General features: G+C 46.2%; 1 protein-coding gene across 1 annotated transcript in view; it reads left to right on the forward strand.

Moving 5' to 3' along the window:
* ATP7A (ATPase copper transporting alpha) overlaps positions 1-13429 on the forward strand; it is a 1086974-nt gene that overhangs the window by 307306 nt on the left and 766239 nt on the right. Inside the window, exon 4 of the mRNA XM_069612588.1 lies at positions 4029-4760. Coding sequence (XP_069468689.1) covers positions 4029-4760 — 732 coding nt within the window. The remainder of the gene's footprint in view (positions 1-4028; positions 4761-13429) is intronic.

Genomic DNA, 13429 nt, shown 5'->3' on the forward strand with positions numbered 1-13429 from the left:
TCGAAAGAACGTTACCAGGTAAGAAAGTAACTTGTTCTTCTAATCCTGGTTTCCCTACATGCCCACAATTGTACGTGAATATATTTCTCCAACTTCTGTTTTCTGATCCGTCAAATGATGCCTATTTGCTAATGTTTTGCAATAAACTGAACACCACAATTAAGTACTTATACGAAATGAGAACTATTGACAAGAAAAGAGCATGGATGGAGTGCGCGGCCTATTTGCTAATTTTGGCACCGGTTTATAGTGATGATATCAAATACAAAATGTTGAAAGTCATAATTTCGAAAAGATTATGTTGGAAAAAAAAATGCATTCGAATTTCCTTTTCACTACGTTTTTTATTCGAAAAGGGGGGGGTTCCCCCCCAAACCCCTCTTTTTTATATTTTTTTGTATTTACCTTTTTTTTCTCGCGAAACCCCCCAAAAATATATAAATAAAGAATTTGATATTTATTTTTCAACATTATTTTTTCGAAATTGTCTTTCGACATTTTTTTTCGATATTCTGACTGAACACTTTTGCCACCAGACGATCTGGATCCTAATCTCGATTTTAGTACGCAATGAGAATGGTTTCATCTTGGGCAGATTGCAAAATATTTTTCTTTCCCTGTGTCAAATCAAATGATCCGTCCCGAGTGGTCATTCCATGTATAAACGAACGTCTCCATTTTTTGTTGTAGCTATTAGGTGGCATTTAGCCCGAAAATATTTTATTGGAGTACAGATAAGATGAGATGAGATGTGAACAGGGATGTACAATTTGTGGGTGTTTATTTTGTCTCCTTTTTTTAACCCCTTTGCCAGGACATAGCCAATGCAATCCCCATGAGCATTCCTCTCTTAGGCTACCTTTCCATCCCCACCCAGAACACAAGCTCCTATGATTTCTTTGAACTAGCTCTATAACAGGGTAGAGCCTCTCTTTGTGCTGAGTAGGACTTACCTTGTTTCAAAATATATCTTAACCAAATGTGCTGTTAGCTACCTTTTATTATTAAGCAATGTCGGTGTTCTCACAGCGTTTCCTTACACTGGAGTCCTCTTAAAAACAAGCTTCGCCAAAGCCAATAGTTTTGATTTGTGTGCATTAGATGGACATTAGCTGATGACACCCAGATCTTTTTCTATTTTTCTTCCTTTGATTCTGTTCTCCACACTGTTTTAACCTGTCTTTCTGCGTGCAAATCTGGATGTCCTCTCATTTTCTAAATCTCGATCCCTCTAAAACTGAGGTCCTGTTCTTTCCTACCTCTATTTCTCCCACTCCTACCCATCCCTCCCTCCCTCCGTCCCTCCCTCTCTCCCTCTCCTTTGCCCCCATCTTCTCTCCTTTCTCGCCATCTAGGCGCAGCCTGGGTTTTATCTTTTTTCCTTCTCCTTTATTGCCCGCTCTTGTTATACACTTATTAACATCCGTCCTGCTTGCCCCGTTCTTTCTTTTTATGCTACGAAACTTCTTCTTTTCCCTCGTCTTTCCCATATTGACTATTGATTGTCTCTATTGCTTGGTCTTCCTGCTTCCCATCTTCTTCCTCCTTTGTTCCGTTTTATAATTCCTCCAATTATCTCCTCTTCTCTTTAACCCTGTGGTTTTCCATTACACCCTCCCTACTTTTGATTTCATTACTCCCTTTTGAATCTCGTCTTTACCACTTTCTCTCCATTGTTTTCAAATGTACTCACGGTCTGACCCCCCACTCTATCTCTCCGCTTTACTCTCGTTCTATGTCCCTTCCCTAAGAGCACAGAACCTATTTGTTCTAACTGTTCTAACTGTTCCTAAATCATCTTGGGGTTATTCTCGTTTTAACACTGGAACTCCCTTTCCCTTTGCATTTTTCAATCAAACCTCAAACATACCTCTTATCTTGTCTCTTAACTCTCTGGCTCCCCCCTCTTCTGATTTTGCTTTTACTTATATTGATATTTCATCATGATAAATTGTACTGTTTTCGATGTATTTTGTTCAGCACCTTTGGCGAAAGGCGCTCTATAAATTCAATGAAATGAGCCAAGCACTGGCATCATATGCCCAGCTTCACGCGCCATTTTCCAGCTGTCATCCTATGGCCAGGTAGTATCCTTATGGCAGAGCATAGCAAAAGCCTAAAACTGTATGCCAATACACGTTTAAAGTTGATAAGTAGAGAAAGCCTTCCTTTCCACGTGTCGCTATTTAGGAGCAGAGTGGACACATGCATCTTTATTGAATATCCAATGTTCCCTTTTATGGACGAGTTTGAATGTTAAAAGATGGAGGAAGAAATTCTGTTAAAGAAAGTGGCGACATAAAGGACATTAAAACCATTTGAAACACTTCCAAAATATATACCTTGGTCCACTTTAGAAGAATATTTCAGAAAGGAAGGTTAATTCCACTCTGGACACTAGCGTAGCCTCACACGATTGTTTAGAATTGAGGAGAAATGTCTCCCACACCCGTTTGGTAAGGAACCCCTCTGCTTGAGCAGTTAGGCTATGTATTTCCGCAAGCAACCTATTTCTTTGTTATGAAACCTATATGAGTCTGTTTATTACTGCCTGTTAGCAACCATAGAAGTCCCCCTGATTGGTCAGCCAGATGGCTGTCAGTTCAGGAATAGATATAATGATCAGAAGCTGGCAAAAATGGCCAGTAAGAAGGAGCTAGCCAAATTACATTTGGGAACCGTTATGTGCTCCATGGTGCCTTATGTGTCCTGATGTTCCCCAATACACTTTCTCAATCAGGCAGTTACCGACAGTCTTGGTTGTATTGCACCAGCTGGTCTGGAGAGTCGAAGGAGCTGGTGTCAAGCTAACCCAGGCTCTTTTAGGTTTCAAGTAGGAGCTAAATAACGCCCAGCAATTTTGAACATCAAAGTTTGCTGACAGACCTATAAAATGTTTTACTGCTAGAATGCTCATAAAATCCCAGTCAATCCCCCCCCCCCCCCCGCTTCATGTAACTCCCACACCCCCTTGTCTGCCCTCCCTTTGCACACACCAAAAGTATGCATTTCACTAAGAGTGATGCCGGGTTGATTTCGGCAGTGTTGGTTACCACCTTTTTAATTTTCCAGGTCCATTGGGCTGGTCTGTGGATAAAACGCCATGATTCTGACAGCCATTAAAATGTGTATGTGCACGTTTATCAAGCTTCCTGAAGTGTGCTACACCAAAGAGAGACAGGTTGTACTGTCAGCTACTCCACTAGAGGCCTTGCTTTGAATGTGGAAGACCTGCTGCAGAAGACTGATTCACCCTGTGAAATCACACATCTAATTCAAATACCTGCTCTCTGACCAACCCATCCACTCTTCACTCCGTCATCGAGCAATAGGTTCTCCAGTGTGGTGCTCAATTTTTCAGCTTGGCCAACCCCACATCTGGATTCAATCGTCGTGAAATACATTTAAATTGCCCAACATCTTTTAATAAGATCCAGGATAACCCAACATTTCTCCCAAGCTTTCACCAAACCAACATAAACCCAAGCTACCACTTCTCCTAAGTAAACGATCACTAAATACACCAACCCCATTTCTCTTAATCTCCCTAGAGAAGCAAAGGACATCTTGTTATGCTATTCCAAACGTCAGTCCTACACTTCCCGACCATTGGACATGTGTGCAGAGAAACCACTTCAGATTGCCATATGGTATGTAATGTGAAGCCCTCTGACCTCATCCAGTGCTACACTGCCACCACATAAAAGTACAAAAATGAACTACATACTAGACACCCCATGCTGCTTACAGTATTCCATCTGTGGATATGGTTTTTGAAAAATGTAGAGGTGTCTTTGATGGCCACATAGTGCTGGAGGCAAGACATTTTTGGATCTCCGATTACCAGAGTGATTTTTATGAAGTTATTGATTATGCGAAAACGGGAGTTTTCAGATTGTAATAACACGGAAACATGCAAAGACACTGTTAGCTATATTAAAGTCATTAGTCCTGCTAGTGGTATTACTTAAACAAATATTCATGTAATGGTAATTCTCCTTCCTGACATTTTCTCTTTTTCACTTTAGTGTCCCTGGACAACCAAGAGGCTGTCATTGTTTATCAGCCTCATCTCATATCTGCAGCAGAGATCAGAAACCAGATTGAATGTGCTGGCTTTGTGGCATCCATCAAGAACAAACCAAAACCCCTTAAACTGGGAGCCATCGACATCGAGCGACTGAAAAATACTCCTACCAAAGATTCTCAAGATCCAAGTCCAAAGTCTACTTCTGACCTCAAAACCATAGAACTTGGTGTTGAGGGAATGCACTGCAAGTCCTGTGTCACAAACATAGAAAGCCAGCTCTCGGCACTCCCATCGGTGGCAAGTATCCAGGTGTCTTTGGAGAAGAAATGTGCTGTTGTAACCTACAACCCGAGTGCCATCACCCCAGAGGCCCTGAGAAGAGCTGTGGAAGCAGTAGCTCCAGATAAGTTTAAAGTCAATCTGCGTAATGACGTCATTAACTTCATGCAAGCCCAAGGCTCCCTTCCGGGCTCTTCTACAGCTCTTAGCTCTCAAAACAATGTGACCCAGAACCCCCTCTCTCGAACTACAGTGATCGATATCCAGGGTATGACGTGCAATTCCTGCGTGCAGTCAATCGAGGGAGTCATTTCGCAAAGAAGTGGTGTGACATCAGTGAGTGTTTCTCTAGCAAACAATAGTGGAACCATCGAATATGACCCCATGTTTACCAATCCACAGGCTTTGAGAGATGCCATTGATGACATGGGGTTTGAAGCCTCCATTCCAGGTAATTTTTACTCGGTTATTTGAGAAAGTATACATTTAATTACAATTTCATAATTTTATTAAACTAATCCGATGCATTGAGTTGGACTGGGCTTTTTGCTTTAAAACTGCAGCATTTAAATTCAATACATACTAATATACTTCAGTCTACAATACATCAATTATTTTAAGTTCTATGTGCTGTCATGTAGGTACATTGGTTTCACTCTTTAAATTCTACTTTCGAAGGGATTGTGTCCTCCGACGTATTCCTCATCTTAGATATATCCTTCCAGCTCTGCTGGCCTCGGAAAATTTCTTCTCTAGAGGGCGCTGCGCGTCGACGTCCCTCAAGTCGATGTCCTTCGACAGCCGCCGTATCGACGCTCTACGTCATCCTGCCTATAAAGGCCGCACGCAGCATCCGTTGCTCAGTTCCGTTTTTCCGCGCTTACTCGGTGCCTCGGAATACCGTTGCTCAGTTCTTAGTCAGATTAATCCTATTTACCTCGAGTTATTCGATCCGTACTCGATGGCTTCCTCGTTGGAACCGACAACTCCTCGATCCGGCTTCAAAAAATGTCGAGATTGTGGGAAAAAGATGTCGTTGACCGATCCTCACAGAAATTGTCTGTGGTGCTTGGGAGCTGAACACCATTGTTCGGAATGCGAGGACTGTATGTCCATGACAGCTAAGGCCCTGAAGGAGCGTAGGGGGAAGCTGGAGAAAGGTAAGACTTTTAAAGCTTCTTCTTCGTCGACGAAGTCGAGACATTCGTCTCCTCGTCACCATTCGCGCTCCAGGTCTCGGAGTGGGTCTCCTCACTCCTCGAGATCGAAGCACTCGAAGAGGAGACGTCGAAGATCCCCTTCTCCGTCTTCCTCTTCCTCTGTTTCGCCAAAAAGAATCCCTTGCCCCACGAAACATAGTTCCCGGGCTGAATGGGAGGAATTCCGAAAAAAAATGAGCGTCTTCGAGAAAGCGGCCTCGACCCCCTCGAAGACTGCCGAGAGCGATGCTCTGGTCGAAAGACCCGAAGGTCAAAAACGCCGCGAGTCGCAGTACCCGGCGAAAGAAACCTCTCGAGCGCGTCTCGAACCCTCGAGCAGGACTATGACCTCCAAACCTTCCTCGAAGGTTCCGGCGACGCCGTCGACGTCGATGTCTTCGACGCCGTTGTCGAGGGGACCTTCGACACACGGGTCTGTCGACTCGACGCCGGCCTCAACACCGGCGTCGACGCCAAGAAAAGTCACGGTGACCACACATCCAGTGACTATCCCCAGGCCCTCGACGTCGATGGCGTCGATATTGTCGAGTAGAATTCCAATTCTGTCGAGGTCCTCGAGGCCTCCACCTCTGTTTTCGACGCCACGCTTGAAGCCTTCGGCGTCGGCGTCGACGACATCGACGTTTTCGAGGCCAATAATGACAAGTTCGGCACCCTCTGCCTTGGAAATGGGATTTACTCCCTTTATGAGTTCAGAACAATTGAGAACTATATCCTCAATTTTAGAAGAGGGTGATTTGTCTGAACAAGACACATTTGAGTTACAGGGACCTGTAACCCCAGTTAGAGAGGAATTTTCCTCTGAAGAGCGCAGATTAAAGGATCTTCATGATTCTTTAGATGAGGCAAGTGGGTTAGACACTTCCCCTGAGGTGGATTTTGCTAAGCCAGACCCGGGTGAGCATGCTGAACCCCCTACAGAGCCTTAATGGCCAGGATTACAGAGTTCATGGGGTGGTCTACACCTTCACAATCTTTCCAGCAAGATGACCTCACGGATATTCTTGACAAAGGCCCACAAGAGGATCCAGTGGTGCCCTTTCATAAAGCTCTTCAGAGAAAGATCATGACAAACTGGGAAACCCCAGATGTAATACCAGCAGTAAATAAAAAACTGTCTGCAAAGTACAGGCTATCTTCCACAGACCCAGAGTTTTTGTCTAAACATCCATCCCCAGAAAGTCTGGTGGTACAAGCAGCATCCTCTACCGATGTCAAGACGGCTTATCCTACAGTCCCACAGGACAGGGACGATAAAAAATATGATGCTATGGCAAAGAAAGTCTTTTCAGCATGTAGCATGGCGTTAAAGTCTGTTAATGCTACTTGCACCCTTGCTAGGTTCAGCCATACACTTTGGGAGTGTGCTTCTACAGCGGCTGACTGCATCCCGGAGGGAGAAGAAAGGGATGCGTTCCTGAATATTATACAGGACGGTAAAGACGCTATGTGCGAATCCCTCCAGACGGGCATTGATTCGGCTGACAGAATCAGCAGAGCAATGGCGGCAAGTACATCAACCAGGAGATTCGCTTGGTTGAGAAAGTCGGGTTTTGCCCCAGATGTGCAAGCCAGGCTCTTGAACATGCCATTCGATGGCTCTTCTTTGTTCGGGAAAAAGGCGGATGACAGTTTAGAAAAACTGCAAACTTCAGAAGCTGCAGCAAAATCCCTAGGAGCTGCAATCCGTCAGACTCCTTTTCGTTCCACAGGAACCTCTGCGAGGGGCAAGTCCTTTCGCTTCTACTCCGCATTCGGAAGAGGTAGAGGACGACCGGCTCAAAGGGGTCAAAGAAGAACTACCCGAGGTGGACGGGGTAGATATTCTAAAGCCGCAGCAACAGCAGGTGCCTCTTTACCATCGGCATCTACATCAGCCGCCCCAAAACCACTCTGAGGACTCCCCTCACAGGACACCTGTAGGAGGCAGGTTGACTCAACATCTGACGGTATGGCAGGCTATCACGTCAGATGCTTGGGCATTGGAAACAGTCGCCCAAGGTTACTGCCTGCCTTTCCTACTTATACCTCAGTCATCCACCGGGGATCAGCTCTCAGAAAGCTCCAGATCTGCTCCTCTTGCAGGAAATTTTGGACCTGCTAGAGAAAGGTGCCATAGAACCGGTACCTGTAGCGGAGAGGAACAAGGGCTGGTACTCCCCTTACTTTCTCATTCCGAAGAAAGACGGAGGACTGAGACCCATCTTGGACTTGCGAGAATTGAACAAATTCCTCAGGAAAGACAAATTCAAGATGGTCACTCTTTCTCAGATCCTCCAGGCCCTTCAGTTTCAGGACTAGTTGGTATCTCTGGACCTTCAGGACGCTTATTTCCATGTGCCTATCCATCTCAAACACAGGAAATACCTGAGGTTCGCAATTGGCAACTCTCACTATCAATTTCGAGTACTGCCATTTGGGCTGACCTCCGCCCCGAGGGTCTTCACCAAGTTAATGTCGGTAATGGCTGCAAGTCTAAGGAGGGAAGGGATTCACGTCTACCCCTACCTGGACGATTGGCTGATCAGGGCTGTTTCTCCGGAGCAAGCTCAGATCCAGCTAAATCATGTGTGCTACTCCCTTCACAAACTGGGCTTCTCCCTCAATTTAAAGAAGTCTCAAATGATACCATCGCAGAGACTCCAGTTCATAGGAGCGATCCTGGATACTTCCCTGGGAAAAGCCTCGCCACCAGAGGTGAGGGCTCAAGATATTCTACAGATGGTTACCAAGTTCCAGCATGCCCAACGTCTCCCAGCCTTCGACTTTTTGAGGTTGCTAGGCCTCATGGCATCCTGCATTTTCCTTGTGCCAGAGGCTCGCCTGAGAATGAGATCCCTCCAGTGGGCAGTGAGGACTCAGTGGTCACAATTCTCAGGGAGAATGACAGATCTTCTTCAGGTTCCCGGCAGGGTGGCTCGAGACCTTCAGTGGTGGGCCTGTCAGGAGAACATTCTGAAAGGAGAACAGTTTTGGCAACCCTGGCCGGAGATAACAGTAGTCACGAATGCCTCACTCACGGGGTGGGGAGCCCACGCCAACGACTTGACCATCAGCGGTCGTTTGTCTCCATCGGAGTCCAGACTACACATCAACCTGTTAGAGCTGAGAGCCATCAGACTTGCGTTGAAGGCTTTCCTGCCAGCTGTACAAGGGAAGAACATCCTGATAATGACGGACCACACGGTGGCCATGCATTACCTCAACAAAAGAGGAGGCGTAGGATCACTACCCCTGTGCAGAGAGGCGATGCAGCTCTGGTTTTGGGCAATCCAAGAAGGAATCTCTCTATCGGCAGTTCACCTAGCCGGAGAGAAGAACTTGACAGCGGACGCTCTGAGCAGGCAGAACACAGTCTCCCACGAGTGGGAGCTAGCTCAGGAAGTCCTTCAAGAGATCTTCGCCCTTTGGGGAACCCCTCAGGTAGATCTGTTCGCCACCAGCCTAAACAGGAAATGCGACCTGTTCTGCTCAAGGGAATTTCCTCCGAGAGGAGCTCTGGGAGACGCCTTCATAGTGGACTGGGAGTTTCCGCTTCTGTACGCGTTCCCACCGGTCCCTGTCATTCCTCAAATGATCAGGAGGTTGAGAAGATTCCGGCGAACCATGATCCTAATTGCCCCGGATTGGGCCAGGAGAACGTGGTACCCGGACCTTCTAGACTTGTCCATCTGCCCTCCAATTCGACTTCCTCTCAGAGAGAACCTACTCTCACAGAAGGGAGGTCAGGTTCTCCATCCAGACATCAAAACCCTCAACCTTCACGCTTGGCTTCTGAACGTCTGAGGTACAAGGATTGGGACCTCCCTGATGATGTTATGGAGGTGTTGCTTTCGGCAAGGAGGCCAGCAACAAAGTCTTTATACCGCTGCCGTTGGAACAGATTTTGCAGCTGGTGTAGAGAACCGAATATCGACCCATTTTCATGTGGTACACCAATGGTTTTGTCCTTCCTACTATATTTGGCAAATTCAGGCCTTCAAGTTGGCACCATTAAGGGCTATCTCGCAGCGCTATCTATCTTTAAGCGTACTGCGGAAGAACCATCCTATTTCAAATTACCCTTGGTAATACAGTTTCTAAAGGGGTTAACCAATGTTTATCCCCCAAGACCATTCCAAGTTCCCCTATGGGATTTAAACTTAGTACTAACTTTCCTGATGGTTACACCTTTCGAACCTCTACATTCTTGTTCGTTAAGATTCCTTACCCTTAAAACTGTTTTATTAATAGCACTTACATCTGCTAGAAGGGTGAGCGAATTACAAGCTCTTTCTTGTAAACCCCCTCATACAATCTTTCACAAAGACAAAGTTGTCCTGCAAGTGAAGCCTAATTTCCTCCCAAAGGTGGTTTCTGAATTCCATATCTCTCAGAAGATTACCCTACCATCTTTCTATCCTCCTCCTTACCCGGGGAAAGAGGAAGAGAGGTTACACAGACTAGACCCTAGGAGGGTTTTAAGGTTTTACATTAGTAGACTAGCCAGGATAAGACAGGCAGACCAGCTGTTTGTAGGTTACGCAGGTCACAAGCTGGGGTTACCAATAACTAAGCAGACCATTTCCAGATGGATCATTCTAGCCATTCTGGAATGTTATAAACTGGCAGGGAAAGAGCCCCCTCAAAACCTTAGGGCTCATTCGACCAGAGGTATTGCAGCTTCATCGGCCCTCAAGAGGCGTGCCGGTTAAAGACATATGTGCGGCCGCTACATGGTCGTCTGTCCATACCTTTACACGTTTTTACAATCTGGATTCCTCCTCTAGTCAAGAGACTAGGTTTGGAAGGGCTGTACTGCATTCTATTCATCAATAGAAGACAGCGTGAAGTCAGTACTCCCTCCTCCGAATATAGAATACTGCTATGGGAGCCTATCTAAGATGAGGAATACGTCGGAGGACACAATCCCTTCGAAGAACAAGTTACTTCTTACCTTGTAACGTTCTTTCGACGGGATGTTCCTCCGACGTATTCCTCATCGACCCTCCCATCCATCCCCGCAGTTCTACTTCCCTTGTTGTTGCAGCTTACGCTCCTTCAGGGTGATTAGTCTAGTCCAGACAGTAATACTGTGGGCTACAAAACGGAACTGAGCCACGGACGCTGCGCGCGGCCTTTATAGGCAGGATGACGTCGAGCGTCGATACGGCGGCTGTCGAAGGACATCGACTCGAGGGACGTCGACGCGCAGCGCCCTCTAGAGAAAAAATTTTCCGAGGCCAGCAGAGCTGGAAGGATATATCTAAGATGAGGAATACGTCGGAGGAACATCCCGTCGAAAGAACGTTACAAGGTAAGAAGTAACTTGTTCTTCTATGTGCTATTTAAAAGCGGCATAGGAGATAATTTCACTAGTAAGACTGTGCAAACGTTGGAGGCATGCCTACGTTTTCTTCATGCTCGATAGACAAAGAAGAATCTTCCAAATGTTTGCTTTTCCACCAAATCCGACATGGGATAATACTTTCTTTGATTGAGCATCATATATAATTGGTTATTTATAGCGCGCTTAATACCCAGGGATTTCTAAGCGGGGTACCCGGGGATCGAACCAGTGTTGCTCCGTGTCGTCTTGCTTCCAAGGCGAGTGCGTTGCCCCTGAGCTATCCTCCTGGTAATATGGAGAACAAGCATTAACTAAGCCAGTAGTTTTGGTAATTGTACAAGCCTTTGATGTGCTTGGGCATATTATGTCCAATATCTGGACTGTCCAGATAATCTTAGCATGTACCGGCTATTACAATATATCGAGGGAGTACCATTTATAATGTAGGTGTTGACGCAAGTTCAAGAGCATATCAGGCATCTGTCAGGTAATGCTATTATATACCAGCTATTGCCACCAAAATCCCAGGTTATACCACTAGAACCTGGGATCTGGATACAGACCCACTAACCCAACCCTCAATCATCTGCATACTTAAACCACACAAAGCCACACAACCATCTCTCTCCCAGCAATCCTCACATACTTTACCACACTGCATCAACAACACATAATCGTCATCTACAGCACTCGAGGTCTTGCCTGATCTGAAACTAGCACCAAAGCCCAGCACTCGGTGTATACCGAGCTGAAGCTGCCAACAGCACATCACTTCTCCCACTCTCCTGCTCCCCTCCTCCCAACTAACCCTTTCCCGTCCTTCCTGGTTACAGATCCGCCAGAGCGCCTGGGTGACGGTGCGCTATATTAGTACCTTTAACATAACTATTTCCATTGTATCCAATTAGCAGTACAGTTATATTTCTGTTTTATGTAGCGCTTAATGCAGGATTCTGTCTGCTTCAATGTGCTGTAATATTTGATGTTATTATCCAGTTTAATGAAACTCATATCAATTTCTTAGTATGAAAGAATGCGTCTACCCTGCCTGGATTTAAACCTGCGACTGTAGATTGCACCCAACTTTCCAAGGCAAGCACATAATTCGAAGGGATTGTGTCCTCCGACGTATTCCTCATCTTGATAGATTACATCTCAGCTTGCTGGCCTGGCCTCAAATTTTTTTTTCAGTAGAGGGCGCTCCGCGTCGACGTCCCTCGAGCTGGTGTCCCTCGACAGCCTCCGTCTCAGTGCTGATGTCATCGTGCGTATAAATAGACTCGCGCAGCGACCGTTGCTCAGTTCCGTTTTTCCGCGCTTCGTGGGCCTCAGAATCGTGCTTCTCCTTTCTTCATGGAGATTCAACTTATTCTTCGAAGATATCATCCTAATTCGATGGCTTCATCATCCGAACTGTCGACCCCACGTCTGGCTTCAAAAAGTGTTGTGATTGTGGGAAGAAAATGTTGACGGATCCTCACAGGATCTGTTTGTGGTGCCTGGGATCGGACCATCACTGTTCGGAATGCGAGGACTGTGAATGTCCATGCTGGCGAAAGCCTTGAAGGAGCGTAAGGGGAAGCTAGAAAGAGGTAAGACTCATAAAACTTCTACTCCCTCGAAAGTTTCTTCGGCAGAGTCGAGACATTTGTCTCCTCGCCGTCACAGGAAACCTTCCCGTTCAAGGTCTCGAAGCGGTTACCATTAGTCTTCGAGATTGAAACACTCTAAGAAGAGGCGTCGTAGATCTCCCTCTTCTTTGTCTTCTGTCTCCCCGGAAAGGGTCACCTGCCCCACAAAACACAGCTCTCCGGCTATGTGGGGGGAATTCCATAAGAAAATGCTTAGCGTCTTCGAGAAAGCAGCCTCGACCCCCTCAGAGACGGCTAAAGGTGATACCCTGAGTGAAAGACCCGAAAAATCAAAACGCTGCGAGTCGTTGCACCCGGTGAAAGAAACTACCCGAGAGCGTCATGAACCCTCGAGTAAAGGCAGTAAGTCTGCGTCATCGACGCTGTCGTCGAAGGGTCCGCCGGCGCATAAATCGGTTTCATCGACAGTCTTCGACGCCAATGTCAACGCCGATAAAAGACAGACCTACAACTGTCACTACATCTCAGATAGAGGTGTGGAGGACCTCGACCATGACCTCGAGGATGCCGTCGACAACTTCGATGACTCCGAGTAGGATTCCGATCCTCTCGAGTACTTCGAGGCCTCTTCTAACTTTTTCGACGCCCTTTCGGGTTTGTCGAAGCCTTTGACTTCCACGTCGACAACTTCGACGTTTTCTCAACCGGTGACAACCAATTTGGCCCCTTCTGTTCTAGAAATGGGTTTTAAACCATATCCTAGGTCTGATTACTTTAAAGCTTTGTCCTCCATATATGAGGAAGGGGAGTATTCCGACCATGAGACCTTTTGGTTTACAAAGGACCACAACACCCATAGCAGAGGAATTTATCTCTGAAGAGAACAGGTTAAAAGATCTTCAAGACTCTTTACATGAGGCAAGTGGTTTAGATACTTCTCCAGAAGTAGAGTTTGCTAAACCAGACCCTGGGGAGCATG

This window comes from Ambystoma mexicanum, chromosome 5p (genome assembly GCF_040938575.1).
Source record: "Ambystoma mexicanum isolate Mex_15411 chromosome 5p, UKY_AmexF1_1, whole genome shotgun sequence".
In the NCBI taxonomy this organism is placed as follows: Eukaryota; Metazoa; Chordata; class Amphibia; order Caudata; family Ambystomatidae; genus Ambystoma; species Ambystoma mexicanum.